The 24,815-nt window shown below is 41.7% G+C and overlaps 1 protein-coding gene across 3 annotated transcripts in view; it reads right to left on the bottom strand.

The window, feature by feature from the left end:
* The window catches only part of Map3k5 (mitogen-activated protein kinase kinase kinase 5), a 260,949-nt gene extending 244,355 nt beyond the window's left edge, over positions 1-16,594 (bottom strand). For 2 of the 3 annotated variants that reach the window (XM_029558127.1, XM_029558128.1), the window contains exon 1: positions 15,692-16,296. In XM_029558127.1, coding sequence (XP_029413987.1) covers positions 15,692-16,151 — 460 coding nt within the window. In that variant the 5' untranslated portion in view covers positions 16,152-16,296. Of the gene's footprint in view, positions 1-15,691 lie in introns of all 3 variants that reach the window. The other variant, XM_008822054.3, reaches the window with a different exon arrangement.
* Between the last annotated feature and the right edge of the window lie 8,221 nt (positions 16,595-24,815).

The raw sequence follows: 24,815 nt of genomic DNA, 5'->3' as shown, positions 1-24,815 counted from the left end.
TATATAAATATATTTTACCTGCAGTGTAACAATTAGCACAATAAATTATATATAAATTTTTTTGTCTTGTATTCTAGACTTTGGGTTCATCAAGAGAAAGGGTGATATCACTGAGTTGTATTGTAGAAGTACCATTAAGTGTCATCTATAGATCGATCTTACACTGATACAGATCTGGGGAATGCCAAGATCCATAAAATGTGATCTTTGCCGATTATACACTTAAGCAGGAGAAGCCGACATCAAAACCAACTAAGGGCCGAGGACACGACTCAGCGCTAGAGTGTTTGTCTATCATGCTCAAGGGCTAGGTTTAATCCCCAGCATGGAAAAAAGAAGATGAAACAATAACTAAAACACCAGTGTGGGAGAGAACAAAATCCATGTGTTGAATAAACCAGAATGAATGAAGTTCTTATTATATGCCAAGCACCCAAATGGATACCACCAATTCAGAGTAAACACTGGATTTCACTTTTCAGTTGTTCCTTCTTTAGTTCTCTGTTAATGATACAAGACTGTTTTTGGTCATTAAAAAAAATATGAGTGTTATACCTACATCTATATAAGTGCACCCATGTTGTGCAGTGCCCGTGGAAGCCAGAAGAGGGTGTTGGATCATCTGGAACTGGAACTATGAATGGTTGTTAGCCACCAAGTAAGTGCTGGGAATTGAACCTGGGTCTTCTCCAAGAGTAGCCAGTGCTCTTAACCACTGAGCCATCTCTTCAGCCCTGGTGGCTCTCTCGCTCTCTCTCTCTCTCTCTCTCTCTCTCTCTCTCTCTCTCTCTCTCTCTCTCTGTGTGTGTGTGTGTGTGTGTGTGTGTGAAGTAGGAGAGTGCATTCTACAGTCCATGTATGGAGGTCAGAGGACAAATTTTTGGAAGTCAATTCTCCCTTTCCACATTATTTGAGGCAGAGTTTCTCCTGTTTCTGTCACTGAGCTGTATACTCCAGGTTAACTGGCCCAAGAGCTTCTGGTCACTTCTCCTGTCTCTGCCTATCTCACTGTAGGGGTGCTAGGATTATGAATGCCTTCCACTGCATCCAGCTTTTTATGTGGGCTCCAAGGATTGAATTTAGGTCATTAGGCTTGCATAGCAAGCACTTTTACTTCCTGAGCCATCTCTGAGGCCCTTGTTTTGCTTTTTGAGACAGGGTCTCTTGTTGTCCAGGCTGGCCTAAACCTCCTGCCTCTATTTCCCACATGCTGGGATTATAACATGTGCTTCTACAGTCAGCTAAACAGTTATTTTTACTATATCACAAAGAATCAACTATGCTTTGAACAGTGAATCCTAAAAGCAAATAAAGATTTATTTAATTGCATTTATGAAAGAGTGGTTTTAGAGGGAGGCTAGGGACCAAAACATATGATTTAAAATGACACAATCTTAAAAAGAAAATAAAAATAGATAAATACTTCTGTGATTATTCTTAGCTTAAATGAAAATGAATGCTAAGGTCACACTTGTGTTTTTAACTTTAAAAAATTTTTTTTTATTATTTTTATTTTATGTGTATGCATGTATTGCTTATGTGTAGGTAAGTGCACCTGTGTCATGCAATGCCAGTGGAGGACAGAAGAGGCTGTCAGATCCCCCCTGGAACTGCAGTTACAGATGGTTGTTAGCTGCCATGTGGGTGCTGGAATTCAAACCCGGGTCTTCTACAAGAATAACCAGTGTTCTTAACCACTGAGCCACCTCTCCAGCCCCTTAAGGTCACATTTGTAAGTAACGCTGAAATATGCTGGATTGACGAGGAAACTTCCTTGGTGACCATATATGAGATATATAGCTAAGATTATCTTCTGTGGCTAAACGGGATGGTTATAAGTATTGAAAAGATAATTCTCATAAACTAAAGCCAAAGTCACCAGAAGCTTATATCCTAGCCCAAGTCTGAAATTAAGCTACTAGCATTCAGATCAGGTACTAAAAACTGATAAAAAGATTAGAGTCTTATACTCTCAAATTAGACCATATTTCTTCTTTTATGCTCTCAGAAAAATCTTCTCAAATGAAATGTGGATTGTCCTCTGGCACAGAACTCTCTTTACGCAACACACTACTAACTCCTGACAAACAAACCAGGAACAAAGAACATGGAGTTTGAAAAGAGAAAAGTCAAGATTGCTTCATGCATGTGTCCTGAGAGCTAATTTCAGTGTGCTTGATGATATTTTGGGAGGAAGGGCAAAAAACTGTGTCAAATAGCTGTGTGCTGGGAAAATGAAGACATAGCAATGTACAAATACCACAATATTATTTTGCTTCAAAACTCTCAAGCATGTCACAACAAAATGGCAATAACCTTTAAGTGTGAACAACTTATTGCTTTCTAGAACCACTCAAAGATTCTAGAGCCAGGAGTGGTGGCACACACCTGTAATACCAGCACTTAAGAGACTGAGGAAGAAGGATTGTGAATTCGAGATCAGCCTGAGACATGCAGCCTCAATATTGATGAGAAGATCCAATTTTGGAAAATCAGAGGGTATCCATTAAGAAGAATGCTCGCTATTTATTTAACAAGATGGGCCCTAATTCTACAATTAAAAACCTGCACAATAGTCAGGCATGGTGGCACACATCTTTAATCCCAGCATTTGAGAAGCAGAGGCAGGTAGATCGCTGTGAGTTCAAGGCCAGCCTGGTCTACATAGTGAGTTCTGGTCTAGCTGGGGCTACAGGGAGACCCTGTCTCAAAAAGATCAAAAAAAAAAAAAAAAAAAAAAAAAAAAAAGAAAGAAAACCAACAACAAAAAACCCCCTGCACCATGCAGAGTCCTGAGATCCGAAAAACTGGAAACTGAGGCTGTAGGTTCTTGTTACTTATGCACATGTTACCATGCAGTGAGAATACGTGACTTCCTATTGCAGGCAACCAGGAGGTAGAGCAAATCTTCATTTTAGTTCCAAGTGTACATGAGATCTTCTACTTCAGAAGAGGGTCATTCTTAGGATATCAAGATTTACCTTCTGAAAGATGTCATGGCCACCCATGAGCCCCAGGCGATGACAGTTATAAATAATATTCCAGGAAGGTTACTTAGCTCAGACACCTACAAATGCATCAGTTTGGAGCTGTCAGCCTCTTGCTTGTCTTTTGGGACCTTAAACAGTATAAAACTTGGAAAAATTCTGTCTAAATTTCTAAACAGATCCAGGTAAGCCCAGTTCTAACCCTGTCATTAACAAACACTGAGGAATGTTTACAGGTTACTAGCTTTTAAATGCTCCTGCAATTTTCCTGTTTAATTAGTATGTCATTACATCCAACTTGTTTCTTCAAAAGGATGTTAAAAAAATAAACTTTGTGGGTTGGAGAGAAGGCTCAGGGGTTAAGAGCACTGGTTGCTCTTGCAGGGGATCTGGGATCAGTCCCTAACACCCACATGGCAGCTAAGAATTGTCTGTAACTCCAGTTTTAGGGGATCCAACACTCTTCTGACCTCCACAGGCAGTGCATGACACAGGTACACTTACATACATGCAGGTTGCTACCATACTCATAAATTAAATAAATAAATTTTAAAAATAAACACACTTTACATAGTTTGCTATGTTCATGATAAGTATGAATTTTTGTCACTTAAAATTTGGTCTGGGGAGCTGGCAAAATTGCTCAGTGGAAAAAGGTGCTTGCCACCCAATGATGGAAGCCTGGAGACCTGAGTTCAATTCTTAGAACCTACATAAAGGTGGAAGGAGACAACCCATTCCATAAAGTTGTTCTCTGACCTACACAGTGGCCTGTGCCACTCCCTAAACCCTGTATCATGCATGCACACACAATAACAATAAAGTAAAAAATTTTTTAATTTAGTCTGACATATCCAAAATTAACATTGATCACACAAATGTGCCACTCATTTGAATATATGCTAAATGGACTAGCAACTAGTAGCATAAAATCCTTATAAATTAAATGATAATAAAGTCAAAAGCATAAGAGTCTGTGTAAAGATTTTATAATGCTGACAACCCATAATATCAGATTTTGGAAACAAAAAAAGATCTTCAAAATGACACTCTGATAACACAGAAGGATCAGTCCTTGGATAACCCACACGATTGTGTCACATTTGCTGGCTAAATGAGTCTTCTACAATGCTGATCTTATAAGAGAAAGAGGAGTCTAGAACTCTGCTAAGAATCTAGGTTAGCTTTCCTTTCCAACTTTATTTCAGATTTACCAACAGCCAAGTGTACTTTAAGCACAGAAAATATTGGCAGCACTGAGTTGCTTGGCAAGAAAAGTCAAACCAACTGTTGTGTCATAACTCACGTGCAAGCTACAACATTGTTCTCAGATTTCACTAGGTCATGCCAAACAACCTGTACCCCAACCCTGCTTTGCAAGTCACACTACTCCCCACACACTAAGGAATGCATTAAGTTTCTAAGCCAAACCCTGTTCTGTTAGATTCTCTATAAGCCTTTTTCTTACTCTAGTGGAGATAAACAGTAAACGCTAAATATGTCTAAGAAACTAGGAATTCTGGAAAATTTGAAATTCTATTGCCAAGATCTCAAGACCTAAATTTTCACTGAGCCAAGCAAAGCTAGTTTCCCAATACTAATTTCCCTAAATTTGGTTTTCGTCATAGTAAGACAAACATATATCAATTCTATGACCCCAAAATAATTACAAATGTCACATAAAGGATATATCCATAAATGTTGTTTAGAGCCTTCAAAGGAGTCCCATATTTCTGCCTAATTTTTAAAAATCTTTTAGTAGTATATGTATGTGTGTGTGTGTGTGTGTGTGTGTATACACGTGTGGAAGTCAGAAGACAACCTTGTTGTGTCAGTTCTCTCCTTCTACTTTTTGATGTGTTCCAGGGATCAAATGTTGGTCATCAGGCTTGAACAGCAAGTGTTTTTACCCACTGAGCCATCTCACCAGCCCTCTGCATCATTTTTTTTAATACATACAACATAATTTAGCTACAGCTCAGCATCAACAATGTCTCCAATACATGTCTGCCTTTTATTATCTAAATGGAATTTTCTTTGTTTACTATTCTCATTCTGGTCCAGTCATTTAATAACTTGGCATTCAGCTGATGCTATCTGCCTCCAAAAGCTGTTTTAAAGATGGGGTAAGATCACCCATGTAGAGCTACTGGCCGGGACACAGTAATCATATTGTTTATTTGGGTATGACTTGCCTGAAATCATAAGGCCAAAGTCATGTCTTTGGCATGTAGAACTTTATAGCAGTTGACCAGCTTATTAAATAGGATTCTTTTCAATCCCAAAAGTAAATCTATCTGAAGCCATGTAGAATACCAATGCCCCCTTTGGCAATAACAGCGGTTTCCCAGCATAAGGATGAAATTGGGTTTTCAGACACTACTATAAGCATCACATGGACATGTTCTTGGTGGGTTTCTGACCACAGAGCCTGTATCTCTCATCACATCCAAAATCTTGGGAACTGACATCCTATTATTCAAGTTGTATAATAGTTCCAACCATGATTAGGAGCCAAGGTCAAAGCAAGGTGTTCTATGGCTTTCTTAGGGCAGGAGCAGCTTCAGATGGCAGGGTTTGTAGAGAGAAGGAAAGAACAGGTCCTTTAAGTCAGATAGAGTTCCTGGGAGACAGCCATAGAGATACTGAGACTGACCAACATTCAATACTACAGGAAACTGTCAAAGGTATTCACGTAGGCAAAAGAGAGTATTAGGATCATTTCACTGCAGGGCTGGGCTTTTTAAGGCATCCTCTGGGAATTATCCAGTTTGAAAAGTGAGTGCATCTCAGATTGTCCTTCTACTGATTAGGTTATTGTTCCTGGGAGACAGCCATAGAGATACTGAGACTGACCAACATTCAATACTACAGGAAACTGTCAAAGGTATTCACGTAGGCAAAAGAGAGTATTAGGATCATTTCACTGCAGGGCTGGGCTTTTTAAGGCATCCTCTGGGAATTATCCAGTTTGAAAAGTGAGTGCATCTCAGATTGTCCTTCTACTGATTAGGTTATTTTGCAAAGTCAGTGGGTAAACATTAAGTTGAGCCTATATTTATATATATATGTATATATGTAGTTATAATTGATTTCTGCCTTATAGAAAAGATTAGTCCAATATTTGTACTTACTCTGAGAGAGTATTAGCCAGTTTTGCATCTATAAGCAAATTCATTTCCACTTTCCTGATTATGTATACATCTATATCTGCAATAACTTCTCCTCTGAGCCAGTCTTAACATTTTTTTTGTTTCCCCATTAAATAATGAATCAATTGGCAAGGCATGGTGTCATAGATCTGTAACGCCAACACTGAAGAAGCTGAATCAGGAGAATCACAAATCTGAAGACTGCTTGGGCTGCACAGCAAGACCCTACATCATAAAAACAAAAAGCAAGAGGTGGGAAGATTGGCTCAGTCAGTAGAGTACTTACCACACAAGCATGAGGACTTGGGTTCAATCCTCGGCACTCACTTAAAAAGTCAGTTGCAATGGACTGCATTTGTAATCACAGCAGCACTGGAAAAGCAGAGGTGAGTGGGTCCCTAGGGTTAGTCAGACCATCACCCTAACCTAATCAGCAAGCCCCATGTAGTAATGAGAGATTTTGTCTCAAAAAACAAGGGGATGGTCTCTGAGGAACAATACTCAGGTTGATCTCTGGCCTCCATCCACATGTACATAAGTACTACTGCATTGCACACACACACACACACACACACACACACACACACAATCATTTTTAAATGAGTTAAATATTTGACATGAATTTGTAGGCTCGTGGTTTATGCTTTTGAAAATGATAATTTATAATAGTACAAAGTAACACTTCCCATGAAGAATGCATTTTCCCGGGAAGGGGAAGTGCTTAAGTAGAAAAGGTAACTTTTAGTTTTGTCCAGAATATTAATTCAAAAGAAAAAGAGAAGTGACACAAATCTGTCAAAGTGTTTAATAGCTATTATCTTCAGGTAGAGGCTGTGTGAATGTCTGTTGTACCATTTATGTACCTTTTTATGACTGAAATGTTTTACGACTCACATTTATTTATTTCAATGGTGCTGGGAACAAAACCAAACTCAGAGACTCTCCACAACAGACAAGTGCTGTACCACAGAGCTAAACCTCCAGTCCCTAACAGTGGTTACTGTTGTTGCTTTTAGTTAGTTGGGTGGGAAGGAGTGGGGAGTTTAGGTAGTTCCTCCTGACTTCTTCATCAGTATCAGTTGTTCCCATGGAAACAGACACATATTATAAACCTTTATGCTCCAGAAGACTTATTCCTTCTATTTCAAAGATCTTCAGTGTATCTGCTGCCGTAAGAGGCATATTCTGGCAATTAATAAATCTATCAGAAGTGAATTACTAGAAATGTGCTATCACATTAGGGGAAAGCAAATGAGACACAGAAGGCTGAACTTCACAGGAAACTAGCTCTGTGTGTCATTCTACAGAATGGCTTCTTTGGTCTATCATCTGGCGGTCCATCTGACTCTCATTCCCAGAATCTAGCCTAAGGCTTGCCTGAAAAAAAGAATCCAATTCACAGCCTGAGGCCAAGCAACAGGTAACAGCATTCAGCCTAAGCTCTTCTGGTTCCTCTGATGTATTGACAGAAAAATGTCAAAGTCGGCTTTCCTAAAACTGGTAAGAAGTCACAGAAATGAGTTACTCAGAAGAGACTAAGTGTCCTTGTCATGGTTCATTCTCACCATGATGCCATCATCACAAACAAGGATTAGACCTGATGCTTCAAACGTATGCTTTGAATGCTGGTCACTGCAGACATCTGCAGCACATATACCATGTGCTACGATGGAAAAAACACCTTGATTATTTCAAAGGTGGGAAGAGCTGAATTGGACATCTATTCAATCATTTGATTAACACTGGCCAAGTGTGTCCCTTTCAAAATATAGCCAACTGTACTGCCACAGCTACCTCTTCTATTTAGTTAATAAAATGGTCAAGAGAGAATGATGGCACTGAACAGCCTACATGAATTCTGACCTAGCCACATGAATAACCTGTGCACCAGTGTGACCAAGTTATACCTAGAAATGCCAAAGGTGAAGGAACAAGCAGTTGCCGCTGGGGACAGGATGTCAGATCCCCTGGAATTGGAGCTACAGAGGGTTGTTAGTCACCATGTGGGTACTGGGAATCGAATCCAGGTCCTCTGGAAGAGCAGCCAATGCTCTCCACTCTTTTTTTTTTTTTTTTACATGTAGGCTCTGGGAATCTAAACTCAGTACCTTACCAACCGAGTCATTGCCCAAGTCCCACGTAATCAAGATGTTTTAAAGGAAGAAGAGTTCTCTGGCTTAGGAAATGCTTGGTTTCATATGGTTTTAGGTCAATGGACAGATGGTCTATCCATACTAGTGTGGCTCTCCCTGTGTTTCTGTTGAGTAAGAGGTCACAGGTATGAAAGAGGCTAAAAGGTTTGGAAAGCACTGGCCACAGCATTTTTAGAGTCCCTGTGCAAAGGATTACGGCTTCCTTCCTGAATGAATCGTTTACTAAGGGCAACTGCTGTCCTCGTTTTTTGATTATCCACTGTAAGAGAAAAGGTTTGCTTAGAAAGAAATGTGACTGACACCCGCACAGCCCCTGGGGCACTAAGTCACAGGGCTCTCTCTTGCTATGGAAGGAGATCTTCCTCACATCTACATTCTCTCTCCCTGCTTGTCTCCCATAAGAAAATTACCACAATGTAGTTTGGGTTTTCTTGTTTTGTTTGGAAAATTTTTAAATCTTTGATTTATTCATGGGGTGGGGGGTATGTGTACATGTGAGTGCAGGTGCCTGTGGGGACTAGAGATGTTGGTATCCCTGGAACTTCAGTTACGGGCAATTGTGAGCTGCCTAATGTGGTTCCTGATAACCAAACGGGTCCTCTGCAAGAGCAGTAAATGCTCTTAATCACTGAGCTATCTCTTTAGCCCTAGCTTGGGTTTTGTGTCTTAGTTTTTATATGTTTTCCTTTGAAAACATTAAAGTAAAAGAAGGAAAGAGGACGAGAGGGAAAAGGGGAGGGGGAAAAGGGGGGAAAGAGAGCCTTAGAGTTGTTGACCAACAAAGATTTCCGGGTGGCTATCCTGATTTGGACTGGTGTTTGAAGACTGCTTGGAAGTACTAGGGAAGTAGACGGTTGTTATCTCACTGCAGAAAGCCTTGTACATTCATTGAGCTTTACACTTGTAATCTTCCACTGCTCCACAAAGAAACTATGAATCAATTTTATCCTATGAGCCCCCAAAACAGGAACTAAACTGGGCTCAAACCAGGCCTCTGAAACAGGAAGCAGAAGATAGTCCCTGTGGCCACCACAGAGGAACTGACCTGTAGCAGCAAACTCCCAGAAAACCGGTACCAGCCAAGAGCAGTGGTGGGACACCATGTTGTGCACTTACAGACAGGCCTCACCTAGAGAGGGAGCCAGCTCAGACTATCAAAGACTATCTCGAGCAGGCCAAGCCTGCCAAGCTGAGGAGAGAAACCACGATCCTAGGAGCAGGAAACAGGACCAGTCGTGACTATCTGAAGTTGGCTATTTTGGGTAAGAAATGGAAGCTCTAAAAAGGAATCTATTTTTATGCTTGGAACTTTCTTTTTAGATATTTTTCTTTCAAAGTTTCTATTAAAAATTCTTTTAGGAAAATTATATTTTGCTTCAACTGGCCAGTTATCCAAGAAAGCAAGAGGACAGCATGGTGCTCTGGGTTTAGACAGTGCAGCAACAGCTGACCCACTGGCGTGCCAGTAGTCCAAGAGCAAAGTATGTGTGTGGTACTGTGGGGACTTTTTTTAAGTCCTTCCCAAACAGAGGTTGTTTGCTGGTTTTAATGAACTTATCTATGTTTCCTCTTTTGATAATTTTCCTCTTTCTCTTTAAAAGTAGAATGACTAAAACATAAAAGAGACTACAGGGCAGTTAAGCTAGGAGGTTGCAAACACTGCTATGTTGATTGACACAATAAAGTTTCACCCATGGTAAATGGGGAAAATGAATAATAATGAGTATTTCCATATATTTATATTACTGCATATATGTACATATATTTATATTACTGCACATATATATTACTGCATGCAAAGAGCTGTCCTTTATTGCAAGGTTACGCCTACCTAATTTTATTTTGCTTTTTTTTTGTTTTATTGTTTGTTTTGAGATAGAGTCTACTGTCGCCCTGGTTGGCTTCAGACTCACCATGTAGCTGTGGATGACCTTGAACTCGTGATCCTCCTACCTCCAGGGATTGTAGGCATGTGCTACCCTACCTAAGAGTTTTGTTGTTTACAGTGCTGGGTATTGAACCCAGGTCCTTGCAGATGTTAGGCAAGTGCTCTACCATTAAGTTACGATCTCTGGCCCCTACCTAATTGTGTGTGTATGTGTGTGTGTGTGTTATGGCACTTTGGTTCATATATATAATTATATTCATCCTCTATTATTCATTTTTACACTTTTCTCCCTGTGTGTGTGTGTGTGTGTGTGTGTGTGTGTGTGTGTATGGTATGCGTGTATATGGTATGTTCACTGCTGCTTGTACAAGTATGTGGAGGCCAGAGGGCCATATCAAGAGCCTTCCTCTATCATTCTCCATCTTGTATTTTAAGACAAGGTCTCTTACTGAACCTGGAGCAAGTCATTTCAGCTACACTGGCTAGCCAGGAAGCCCCTGGGGTCCTCCTGTCTCTACCTCCAGCACTATGGACTCACTCTGCCTTGTCCAACTTTTACATGGGTGCTAGGGATCTGATCTAAGTTCCTCATGCTTAGACAGCAAGGACTTTACGTTCAAGTCCCCCAGTACATAGTTTTTTTTTTATATAAAAATACCTTTCCTTTTTAAGAATATCAAGTTTTTCTCTTCTAATATCCTTACTTGGAAAAAGTAAAATGTTGACAAATACATATCCATTCTCTTGATTTAAAAAAAAAAAACTGATTCACAGGAAACACTATTTAGGAAATAGTCTAGTCTTTGCCCTCTCCCTCAAACTACATGTCGATATATATGAAGTCTGTGCTGAACTTGAAAACAGAAATGCAGAAGTCAGCTGGGAGACTTTCAAGAACTCAGTCTGAGATAGATGCGGTACAAAGGTTATGTTTTCTTTCATTTTACCAAACAAAACTGGAAGTCCAAAGGAGGTGATCTGGAACTAAGAGGAGAGAAAGCCCAGGAAGGTCAGATGCTACCTGGCAAGAGGCTTAAGGGACACCTTCAGCACAGTCTAGTACCCTGAAAACACAACGTGCATGAAAGTAGAAAAGCTAAATGCTGACGATTTTAACGTGCAATTTTAAATGTTTCCTTCCGGTTCCCCACTATTGCTACAGCATCAAAGACTGAACAAGAAGTTGTAATCTGCAGTGAGCCCAGCTAAGAGGAAGGGCCAGGCAGATGTGATGGCTGCTGACAAGGAAAGAGTAAGTGGGCAGTACCTCTAATCCAGTGCCCACCAAGAAGGTAGATGGCCTTGAGCCAAGCAAGGTCTTCACATCAGCAGAGAGCTGATGGCCATAGACACGTTAGGGGAGGAAGAGCGCCAAAAGAGGTGAAAGTGTTCCTGGTTCCTGCTGGCATGTCTCCTCTTTCTCTCAGCACCCTTCTTTTCCCTGCAGCCTCTCCCTCAACCCCCACCTCCAGCCCCAACCCCCAATCCAAGTTGCTGCTGCTTCCCCTCCTACCTATGCCCAAGATGCAACCAAAAGCTACATCAGAGCAAAAGTAACTGATGGAAGGTATATTCAAAAGGAAGGTATATTTAAAGTCCCAAGAAGGTATAAATTCCCAGGAAGGTATATTCAAAGTAGCAGTTTAAGGTTTCAGAAATGTATTTTCCTGAATGTTTAGAGTGGTGAATGAGCCCCATACACTTGAGTTAACAAGGCTTCCTATAAGCTACCTCCAGAATCTGCTACCTGTAACACCGTTTCTAAGGAAAGGTGTGCAGCAGTCTTAAGAAGTCATTTAACCTGAATGAATACATTACAACTCCTTTATGGTTCAGTGTTTTCATAAGCAAAGTGAGGAAACAATGAATATTCTAGAAATATTGACAGAACTGGTGTTCTTTGTTTAAGGACTGGGAATGTAGCTTAGTTGGTAAAACGTTTGCCTAGCATGCATGAAAGCCCTGGGTTCAAGCCACAGTGCTCTATAAACAAGTGACCGTGCCCCCAGCATTCAGGAGATAGAAGCAGGAGAACCAGAAATTTAAGTTCATCCTCAGTTAAATAACAATTTCAAAATCCAGGCACTTGAGGTCTGTCCGCCACTTGTATCACTGACACCTGCAGCACTTACAGAGGTTTACTGCCTACCCTACAAGGGGCTGGGAAGGGGTGTGGTTAGCTTGGTATCTCCCAGTTCTAAGCAATGCTCTCTTATAAGTGAAGCTATAACTCTCTTTAAGATGTGCAAATGTTTTTCATAACAGCATCAATTAAACATTAATCAGCTTCACCTTCCAGAATAAGAAAATGATAAATGCAGTCAATGAACAAACTGGAATAAAGTTAAATAATAATCAAAACTCAGCGAAACCTTTAACTCTAATGCATTCTTTAAAGATACCAGTCCACAGAAACAGGAGAAGTCTGTACCACTGTCAGCATTCTTTATTCCATTATTCATTCCATTAAGTTGAGTTACTTGGGTCCCAGTCTTTCTTTTTCAGATGCTGATATCCGGGGTCTGACATGGCAGCTCAGTAATAGAGTTTTGTCTATCACGCACAAGGCCCTGGCTGGGTTAGCCTTTACTTATCCTCCCATCTGGCTTCAGGTATGACCTCCCTTGAAAAGCTACCCTTGGGCCTGACCACCAGTGCTCTGTGTGGAAACCCATTGGTTTCTGGGTGACCCTCACACAGGCACTGAGATATCCAAGTCACAGGCTGCACCTTCCCACACCAACTCTGAGCTCCTCAGGACCAGGGACAGGCCATAAACAAGCTGTTACGAATCTCTATGAAGTAAAATGAATCATTTGCAATTTTAAAGTACAGATCACTCCAACCATCCACTCTTCTAAGAGTTTAAATGACTCACTCCAAATTACAGAAGAAGAACCAGGACCAGAATCCAAACCCTGAAGCTCGGCTGTGTACACTATGTTGTTTTGCCTCTGAAAATTCACAGGATTCAGAAGAATGTTAGAAATTTGAGTCAATTCTCCCTCCATTTCTGCCCTGGAGAACTTTACAGGCAAAGAGTCTCCATTGGAAGGCACAAAAAGCTTGTCTTACAATTACATGACCCAGAGCAGAGCTGGGATAAACACTTAGCTCTACTGGAGGGGTGGTGCTGTTCCAACTGTGTCACAAGGATTCAACCTCTAGGTGCAGATAATAGTGTTGAGAAAAAGTCAGCACAGGCCAGGGACCTGCAGCTCCTGGGCTTGGATAGCGTGCAAGCTAAAACTGTCCACTAGCAATGTTTCATTGATCCATAGCCATAATCTTTTTGCTTGTGTTGGTTTGCTGTTGTTATTTGAAACAGTCTCACTGTATAGCCCAGGCTGACCTCAAAGTCTCAATGCCATAATTATTTCTCTAGGTACTGTTTCTGGGAGTTCTCATAGCGAAGTTGAATACCAGTGAAAGAAACTTGAAGAACTGAAAAAAATCTCAAAATAGGTACTATCTGGCCTTTGACAGAAAAAGAACTGGCCAGCTTCTGATGGAAGAAGAGTAATCACTCTCTTAGACATCAGAAAAAAACAAAGCCCTCAGTTTATAGAGAAATAAGGAACTGGCACAAAACTGGTCCCATCTTCATTCTGTCACAGTTTCATGCTGAATAAGATGTCTTCTAGTTGGGCAGAGATTAAACTCAGGCTTGCCTAGGTTGAAAGAAGCAATGAAGTGGGAAAATGCTGGCCCACTAGCGAGGGACTCCCCAGAACACACCCTCCTCACCAATTCCCACACTTGATCCCATGATGCCAAAACAGAGTACTTCCCTTAATTCTAAAAGTAAATGTGGCCTAACTGAAGGCAGCTAGGGCCACCCATGACATTTTAGGGCCAGCCTCCTGCACTAGCCAGGCATTGCCTACGAATTCTAAGGCCAGTGATGGATCTTGGAACTATTCACCTAACAAGGTAAGCAGTACTTTCTTCCTAGTCCTTGTCACAGAATTAAAGGAGACATGGTTCAAATGTCTGTTCTCTTACAACTCGTCTCTCTCCCTTTTCCAGACAGTATTTGGAGAGTAACAGAAAGGAGCCTTGTTAGGAAACTTTCTTTCATATTAACTTAAGAGTTTAAGAATTTTTTTTGTCTAGACCCTTAGGGAAAAAAAATGTCCAATCTATCATTGCAATAAAAATAAGCTCAAGTATTTATTTGGATATTTTCCTCTCATATCATTTAGTTCTTTGAAGTTTCTTCCAAATGACAATCCAAAAATAGGAGTGCTATAATTTTTAGAAAGTTATGTTTGTGTAATTTTTATAGCAAGCCACCCAAAGAACCAAGCCATAATATATTATGCTCAAGTTCAGTTATGAAGACTGAGACTGAAAAAAGAAAAAACCCAAACCCAAAACCAGAAAGCCTTAGTTTATTTAGTCTAACTTCCTTAATATGAAGTTCTTCTTGTTCTTAAAATATTCAGCTTGGGCTGAATTCCAAAACTGACATAAGGCTACTTCAGGTGTTTTCAAGAGGACGTAAGAGAATTAGATTGAAATGTAAAACCTTGCATGTGCTCATGAATATAAGAGCTTACTGTTTTGAAGCCTTTAAGCCAGGTTTCCTCACCAAAATTATAAAAATGAGTATGTCTATATTCTCAATTTCATTGGATTTCAGCAACATGCTGCCATTCCTAACATTTGCTACCCAGAGAGCTAATGGCTTCAGTCTAGAACTGTCTAACACTTTCTGAAATAGGTTAAAATGAGACACCCGTGGATTCTGCTAGCAATCACTTTAATGAAAAAGCTAATCTATCATTGAGAGAGCACATCAACACTATAAACAATGTCAAATTATAAACTTTTCAGCCCACCACAGTATATAGGGTGATTTAAGAAGATTGGTTCTTCTGCCAATATTCTAACCAAGATCACATCCATGGAGTGTATGTCACTGTATTACTTTGGGACGTAGTTACTTGACCATTCAAATTGGTTAAGATATGGGAATTTCAAGCCACTAAAACTTGAAGGTAAAATGAGTTGGGCAACGTCAGGCCACAGATACACAGTCTATGCGCAGCTGGCTGTATAGCATAAGATATCGCTTCTGTACTGGCCAAACTACACTGAGAACAGAACAGCACGTAAGAGGGTCACAGGTGTCTGTAAAGGGAAAAACACCTAATAGATGCACTGAACGGAGAGAATTGATTGGAGAGCAAATATCTCCCACTCGTGAAAAACAGTTCTTCAGACCCATGACTGGGATTCCTGGTCTCCTGGCAGTAGGTCAGCGGGTCTCCCGCACAAACACGCACACGCTGGCTCTCGCACAAGCACACTCTCTCTGCCAGGAGAGGCGAGCGCCAGAACAGTCACGCAACCCCGCTCGCGGCTCCCAAGGTGGGGCGAGATGTAAATAGAAGGAAGCTTGTTTCCCGCCCACAAAACAAAACAAAACAAAATAAATTCCCCCCAAGACTGCCTGGAGAAGCGCGGCCGCCACCGCGGAGGGCGGCGAAAGGATTGCACACTCACCTGCGTTGTAAAAACGGTCCAGCACCGTGGTCTCCCCGAAGTCCAGCTTCCCGAAATGCAGAGTCTCCAGCGTGGCGCCCACCGCCTCGCACGCCTCCCGTAGGCTCTGCAGGGCCTCGCTCTCCGCCACCACCAGTTGCCCCTGGCTCGCCTCATTGATCACATAAGCCACCGTGGTGCGCCGGCCGCCGCCGCTACCAGAGTTGCCCCGGCCTCGGGTGGCGCTGCTCCCGGGGGTGGCAGCCGGGCACCCGGTGCCGGGCGCGGCAGCGCTCTCTACGTTCCAGAAGCTGCCCGGAGGTGGCGGCGGCGGCTGCAGAGGCTGCTGGCTCGGCTCGCCCTCGGCCACCGCCGCTCCTCCTCCCCGCCGGCAGCTGCCGCCCTCGGGGAAGGTGCAGAAGCCGGAGGAGGCGAAGGGCGGCACGGAAAAAGTGATGCCCTCGCCCGCCTCGGTGCTCATCTCTGCCGGCCGGGCGGCGGCGGCGGGGTCCCCAGCCCAGACGCACCGTCTGGCCAGCCACAGCTCGGGGCTGCTCCGCGCCCGCCGGGCTAGGCAGCTGCCATCGCGCGCCGAGCCTTCGCCGCCGCGCCGCCGCCTCCTGTCGGGTAGCCTGTCCCCCGGGGCCACGCCGCTGCCCGGCGGTGGCTCGCCCCTCCTTGGCGCCTCCGTGGCCACGCCGCTCGGCCGCTGCAGGGTGGAGAGTTCGCGGGGCGGGGAAGCCACCGGGCTGAGCGGGAAGGACAGCGCTTCCTTCTGCTGGCGGGCGGACAAGTCGGCCCGCCAACCTGCGCGGCCGCGGCGGCTCGAGGGCGCCGCGCTCGGGGTGCCGCGCGCTGCCGCAGCCAGAGCGCTCGGGCCCCTTCCGTCCCGGGCGCCGCGAGGGCCGGGCGAGGGCGCCCTCTGGGTGCAGAACTACCTGCAGAACACCTCACGGGCGGCGGGCAGGCGGCCCCGGCTGCGTCCCGGAACCGTGGAGGCTGCCACCGAAAGGACCCGCCTCCCTGCTCCGAGGCCGCTCGCGTGCATTAGCTCCGGGCCCTCCTCCTCCTTCTGGTCCTCCTCCTGCTCTTCCTCTCCTCGCCTGGTAGCTTAGCTCTTCCGATCTCTGCGTCCCTGCGCGGGTCTCGCAGCTCCTCGCAGCCGCGCGCCTTCCCAGCCATCCGCCTCCGGCCGCCCACTTGTCGCGGCACCTAGAGCCAGGGCCCGCCCCTGGGAAGGGCGCTGCTGGGAAGCTCCAGCCCGGCCGGAACCCACCGCGCCGCGCTCCCGGACCTCAGATCTGGAAGGAGGCTGAAAGCTCTAGTGCGCACGACTGCGGGACGGTGTCTCCAGCCTCTCCTCGAGGGTGGCGGGGTCAGCCAGCGAGGCGTTTGCAGCGATCCCCGCAGCCACGGCGCCTCGCACCGGTACCCTCGCTCGGCGGTGTGCACTGGGACCGCGTGCAGAGTTGACAGAGCCTCAGTGACCCCGGTGTCACGAGCCAGAGAGGATCCCAGAGAGGATCCCAGCTAGCACCCTACAGCCCAGGCCCCACTGGAAGGTGGTTTATAAGTGTCCTAGGTGCTAAATTTAGAAGTGGTCAGCTAAATTTATCGTGTGAACCTCTGGTCGTTTTCACTGTAAATGAATTTTTTTCCAATAGCTTATGCTGCTATCATTAATGATTAATTGATTAGTTCCAAGTACTGAATAGTTTAATATCCTCATTTATCGTCTTAAAGTCTCCCCCCCCAGTCAAATACTTAAGATGAAAAATGAGTGTGAAAATTATCATCTACAGATGAAAGAGAAAATTTATTTTATTTTTTAAATTGAAACTCTGAAAAGTGGGTCGATTGAGTGAGAGCAATCAAAAGTTCCCACTTATTTGGGAAGCAAAACCAGGTGTGTAAATTCCCAGAGAACTATTCCAGAATGCCTTAGGTCATGTTAAGAAAGCCAGTACAAGCTGAGAGAAATAAAATACAGTAACAGGGCTTGGATTTCTTAAACTGAGATTAGTAAATCAAAATTTTAAAAGCAGAAGAAAATGCAATTGGATGACAAGATCCCAAAAGCCTTACTTAATGCTGTTGCATTGTAGGACTGCACTGCAACACAAGTACCTGGGGGAAGGAACAGACCACTCAGGACTCACGTTCAAACCACAGCAATGCCTAATTCTTAAATTGTTACAGCACTTTATTGATGGTTTCTAGATAATACTGTTTTCTTTCTTGTAACTTTATTGTACTCCCTAAACAAACAATGGAAGCCTGGGAGACTCATCTGCCACTCAAGTTTCTCTCAAGTACAGTCACTGAAGCTAAGTTCATTTTCTACTAAATGACATGGTCATTTCCAGTTGATAAGTAGTAAGCACACACATTGGTAGGCTGTTTCATATGTTTGTCTGAAGTCTCCCATCTTTATAGATGAGTCCGGAGGAAACAAGCTACCCACTGTCAACACAGGACAGAATTGGATTCATTCCCAACAACATATACCAGGAACTCTTCCAAATAGGTAAGAGACTTACCTATAAAAAATGGAATGATGTGAGTACTTAATAAGTATAAGGGCAAGTTTGGTTTTTTTCGAAAAAAGAAATGAAAATAACATCAGGACTGGGTCTGAAAAATCTAAAAGGAAAAAATTATAAACTTGATAATGTAAAAATAAAATCTTTCCATGGCAAATGTAGCATAAATAAACTAGACAAATAAAATGTTATCTGCAACTGATACCACAATCATGAGTTTCTAAAAATGGGAAAAGATAAAAATGATTTTTAAGACTTATTTTCATTTTCCCATTACGTCTGTCTGTCTGTCTGTCTGCATGTTGGTATGTGCATGTGAGTGCAGGTGCCTGAACAGGGCAAAAGAAACAATTTAATCCTAGGAGTTGGAGTTACAGGTGGTTGTGAGCCTCTGTTATGGATGCCAGAAACTGAACTCTAGTTCTCTGCAGAAGCAGTACATGCCCCTAAATATTGAACCATCTCTCCAATCCCTAAGAAATTTTTTTAAAAAAAATAACTATATAAAAAGCCATAGATGGGGCTGGAGAGATGGCTCAGCAGTTAAGAGCACTGACTGCTCTTGCAGGGGACCCAGTTTTGATTCCCAGCACTGATGTGGCGTCTAACAACTGTCAGTAACTCCAGTTCCAGGGGATCTAATGCCATCTTCTGACCTCCCCAAGCATTGCACGACATGGGTGCACTCACATACATGCAGGCGATATATTCATGCACATAAAAAAATTTAAAAGCCACATTTATATTTTCATATATGAAAATATAAATGGCTCTTACATCTATAAAAAGGAACTCAATTTTATTTCTAATGAGATAAGTACAAATTAAAATACTATTAGCATACCACTTTCACTAACTGTATTGGCAAAAATCCTGAAGTCTAAAAACATATTTTGTGAGACTGGATGTAAGAAAATAAACACTCCTTTTCTGATGGAATAGAAAATGCTGAAAACAGGGTGTGGTGGCATATGCCAGTAATCAGAGCATTTGGGAGGCTGAGACAGAAAGCTCACAAGTTTGAGGCCAGCCTAGGCTACTGAGCAAGAACATGTTTTAACAAACAAACAAAATTTTTTTAATATAGAGGAAAATTTGTTAATAGCTAGCAAAAATTATGTATACATTTATATTGACATAGAAATCCCACTTCTAAAAATTTATCTCAAGGGCTGGGGAGATATAAACATGAAGGTCTGAATTGGGACCCCCAACACATAAAACACCAGGCACACAGTATACATCTATAATCAGCACAAGGAAGTGAGGGAGGGTGGATTCCTGAAGCCTATTGGCTCACCAGCATAGCCAAATCAATGAGCATCTGGTCCAATGAGAGTCCCAGCCTCAAAAAACAAGGTGGAAAGCAATCAAGGAAGGCACTCAGTGTCAACCTGTGGTCTACATGAAGACACACACCTGCATGCACAAACACACCACACATACACGCACACGAGAGAGAGAGAGAGAGAGAGAGAGAGAGAGAGAGAGAGAGAGAGAGAAATTACATCCTAGAGTCACCTACCCCCCAGTTTTCTACTTATTTACACTTAGAAAAATTCTTTTTTGCCAGTGGAGGTGAGAAGCCAAGCTGTGTCTTACTTCATTAAGAAAATGGCAGCATATTGTCTGCAAATGTACTTTTAAAGTATTACACTATAGGTAGGACAGGACAAGGACCCCCACAAAAGGGAGAATGAACAATGTGAACCTTTTGTAGGGAAGTCCTTAGGTGAGGATGGAATGACTGGAATTCCTGGAGGCCGAGGCAGTTAGATTGTTCAAGAGAAGGAAACAGGAAAAATTTCAGAAATCTGTACACAAGACCCTTTTGTGAAACAGTGCTCTGTACATGTATAGGATAAAACCTCTTCAATTCAGCAAGAACAATTTCTCGACACAGAGTATGAGGGAAGTCTAAAATGAACAATTCCCAGAGCTAACACAGAGCCAGGGATAGCTAACACCCTGTCCTTTCCCCCCTTAGCCACAGTGGAGACCTCACTGAATACATGGAACATTTGAAAGAGACCCCCAAAAGATCACAATTCTAAAGTGAGTCCAGATTATTTCTAAAGGGCCTTTTAAACCTGGCCTAGATTAGCTTAAAAATCAGAACATTCATCCATAAGCAACGAATTACTTTCCAGAAAAATCTAATGACTTTTGAAAAACTATAATAAAGTATTTAGCACAATAAAACACATGAATGACACCCTACCAAAATTTACCAAACAATTAAGGAAAAAAAAACATGACTTCTAAGGAGAATAGTTAAAAATACAGTCTGAGATGATGTAGCAGAGACTTTAATACAGTTATTAGTTGTTGGAAATATGCACAAGTACTTAAGGATGCAAAAGAATATATAATCATATTGTAGAGAAAAACAAAACATAATAGAACCAAATGGAATGATGTGGAAAACAGTGTCTAAAATTTAACTTTAGTTAGATGAAATTAACAACAAATAAGACACCACAGAAGAGCATATCAATCAATAGAAGCAAATTATATACATACTTTTCTAATATCAAATTTTATCTCAAGATCATCTCTAAATCCAGTGACTCACAGGGCCTAACACCTGGTCATATTTATACTTGTGATTTTTGGAGCACAGTTCAAAGGAAAGATTCTAGTCTAGCACAAGTCCTAGCACAAGATTCTGACTAGGAATTTTTCCCAGTAGAGTCACTCAGGACACAGTCTCCCTGGCAGTAAGTTGTGGCAATGTATATGAAATGCTACCTACCAGGGAAGCTCGTTAGGGAAGAGTACCCAGGAAGTCCACAAAGATGTCTGACTCCGTAGAAAAGCAGGTATTCAACCTGAACCATGCTGTTTACACGGTTTAGGCACAATGAGCTATTCTTAGCAGGGGGTGAGGGAGACTTAGAAATCCAACCTTGAAACCTGACCTTTCTAAGAATAGCAGTCTTAAGCCTTCTCTGCTAAGTCTGAATATTTCCAAACGATACACTATAAATGTGTGCAGTTTACTGAATATGGTCATTTATACTCTAATAAAGCTGTTTGCATTTTTATATACAATAAATTAATAATAAACGTAATTACATGGATAAAAACAGTATGCTGGGCAAAAGAGGAGAGTAGCAGAAACGTATATTGTTAATTACTCCACAAGTATGAAATGTGGAAAAGTTAAATATAGTTCACAGTGACAGAAAGCAAGTCAGAAGGTATCTGGGGATGGCAGGTTGGCCCCAGGATGAGCATAATCGGGCTATCTTCAATTACAGTAGCTACATGGGTGTATAAATTTTCCCCATGCCATTGGAGTATGCAATTAGTTGGGCATAATGACACAAGCCTGCAATCCCAGCATTCAAGAGGAAGAGGCAGTAGAGTCCTAAGTTTAAGACTAGCCTGTGCTACACAGTGAGTCCCAGGCCATAGCAAGACCTTGTGTAAAAATAAATAAAAACTAGACTTTGTGTATTTCCTACTATAGAGATAGCATCTCAATGCAAAGGGAGGAAACAGATAGAGAAGACATGAATAAAATATACCTCATTTGCAGATTTTTACTTTGGAACTATGATGCTGTTGTACACAGTTATAATGATAAATTTTTTAAAAGCAGGCACTAAAAAAATTTAAATGAAATGCTATTAATTAACCTAGTATGTATCCCATTGATAGGTTATGTCAGGGGACCATCTACAGAGGCTGTGACCAAACATGGGAGAATTTGAACATCAGTAAAGACAATAATTGCAGCTAATTAAAACACATTGAGTACATTTAAATTCATGAATTAAATGGTTAAACTTGGACAATGTTCATGAACTGGTAAGATGAAGTGAAAGAAGTAAATGTTTTATACTACTTTTCATATCGCAGTGTGAGCTGGGCGTGTTGGTACAGGTCTTTAAATCCCAGGACTTAGGAGGCTGAGGCTAGGGAATCAAGTTCAAGGCCTGCTAGGGCTACATAGTGAAACCCTATCTAAAAACAAACAAACAAACAAAAAAACACCTAGGGGCTAGAGATGGCTCAGTGGTTAAGAGTATGTATTGTTCTTTCGGAGGAACAAAGTTTGGATCCCAGCATCCACATTAGGCAACTAACAACCACCTGTAACTCTAGCTTCAGGGTATCTAACACTCTTTTCTTCTACACAGGTACACACACACACACACACACACACACACACAGAGAGAGAGAGAGAGAGACACATACACACACAAATAGGAATAAAGGAAAATAAAAAACAACCCCCTGCCAACATATTCCAACTGTCCACATAGTTGAATGAGGAAAAGTTTCTCTTCAAAAAGTAGCCTAACAAATAAAGAACAAATGATGGAATTAAAATATAAACATTTTGTCACACTTAATTAATGGCAACAGCTATCAATATCACAAAAAGAGAGAAAACCAAATATTGTATGTCTCTTGATAGAAGGACACATGAAATCGTTTTGTCCAGAATAAAATAAAAACTCATCTTGAACCTGAACAGGTGACTAGGTCCAATTAAATTCCATAGAGGACAAAGGCACATAAGAAAGTAGGTACACCACAGGGATTCAGCCAGCAAAAAAAGACACATGGCCCAGTTTCATCAGCAAAAATACATGTCTTAGTCCATTAAGGCTGCTATTATATAACACCCACAACTAAGTGGACACTATATGCTATAGAAATTTACTTATATACACATATGCCACACATATGTGTTCTCTCTCTCTCTCTCTCTCTCTCTCTCTCTCGTAAAAAACACAAAACTAGGAGGACAATAGAAGTAAATTAGAAGTACATAGAGTATAATGAACCAAGATGGCAGGACATAGAGAAATCAATCTCAAACTGATAGAAAACTTCCTCCTTGATGGGTAACTTTCCTAATGCCAGAAAGTGCTATGCAGACTGCTGGGGAGAAAAACATCCATGGTCTTACCCAGTGCTGGATCCTGCATGCTGCAATACTGAGCTGCCAGGCAAGATGTTCCTGTAGCACAATAGTGGCACAACTGTTATGGGGTAACCAATCACTTGATGTCACTCCTCCTCCACAGGACAGAATTCCATTCCTGACTGTAACCTTGGTCAAAAGTCCATGACTGGGAGGTCATAGGCCCAGAATCTGCTTTTATTTTTGGTAAGTGCTCATGCTATCAAATTCTCTTCTAAATATTTATGTCTACACCCAAAGATCTGGACTGCTCTCAGCCTTAGTCAAAGAAGCTTCTTTTTGAAGTGGGCAGCAATTAATTGAGAGATCCATATTGACCAATGTAATGAGAATAATGGACTTAGTGCTAGTCCTAAATGAGACATCTAGATTAATCCCCCACTACCATGGCTCAAGGAACATTACAGAAGAATAGGCAGAAAGAATGTAAGAACTGGAGGATGGTGAAGAGTGCTATGAAATGCTGTCTTCCAGACATAACATGGCCATTTTAACCGTGAACTCACAGAAATTACAGTTTCCTGCACAAGATCAACCCAGTCAAAATCCCAGCATAGATAAGGTACATGATCTCCAGAACCCATCCATTACTGAGGAGTTATTGTCAATGCGTACTTAATGGGGAGGGAAAAATCTTTCCTTTTTGAGGATGTGGCCACTGGTAGGCTTCTCATGCTCTAGCAGATGACTTCACACCTGTGTATATATGGACAGCACTAACTGGACTTTTAAAAGACATGAAATTGGAAGAGTTGTGTTGGGATGTATCTGGAAGAAAATGGAGGGAGGAAATGGAGGATCATATTTCATTGCATATAGGTATGAAATTCTAAAAAATAATTGCTTTTCCTTTTTTAAAAAAAATTATTTATTTAATAACCACACAATCAGAAGAAGCATTTCATTACAACAGCATTGACATATTCAATAACAATTTCCAGGGCTAAGATGCATCTCCTTCAAAATTGGCTGTAAATTTTTAGGTTTATAGTTGAATTAATACAGCTATACAATATTGTACTCAGTATAAACCCTAAAAGGAAAATAAGTGGCAACAAATAGATAAAAGCTTAGCTGAAGTATGGGCATATGGGGGACAGCAATTCACATACTAATCTCTTCACTTTTGTACACATTTAAATTTCTCCATTCTGAGAAACAAAAAAAAAATATCTGGAAAGATTCCAAAGAAATTTAAATAATAGAGAGTTTTGTCTTAAACGTGTATGGGAAAATTGAACGCCTAAGACAGATTATCCTATATCAACTTTGTCTTTTGTTTTATTTTTTAATTTTTTAAAAATACTTTATTTGTTATTTTTGTTTTATGTGTATAAGTGTTATACCTGCATGTAGGTAAGTGCACCCATGTCATGCAATGCCCGTGGAGGTCAGAAGAGGCTGTCGGATCCCCTGGAACTGGAGTTATGGACAGTTGTTAGCTGCCATGTGGGTACTGGGATTCGAACCCGGGTCTTCTTAACCACTGAGCCATCGCTCCAGCCCTAATTTGTACATTCACTAAATTTTAAATTGAACTAAGCCTAAAACTTTTGACAAATAGATTGTAAATTTTGCATTAAAGTAAATAATTAAAACTAACCAGTATAATTTTAAATAAAAGTAAAAAGAGGAGACTCACTCTATCAGGAATCAGAGC

Source organism: Nannospalax galili, unplaced genomic scaffold (genome assembly GCF_000622305.1).
Source record: "Nannospalax galili isolate Female #2095 unplaced genomic scaffold, S.galili_v1.0 scaffold186, whole genome shotgun sequence".
NCBI lineage: Eukaryota > Metazoa > Chordata > Mammalia > Rodentia > Spalacidae > Nannospalax > Nannospalax galili.
The sequence above is the reverse complement of the archived record's forward strand: the minus strand, read 5'-3'. Positions and strand labels throughout refer to the sequence as shown.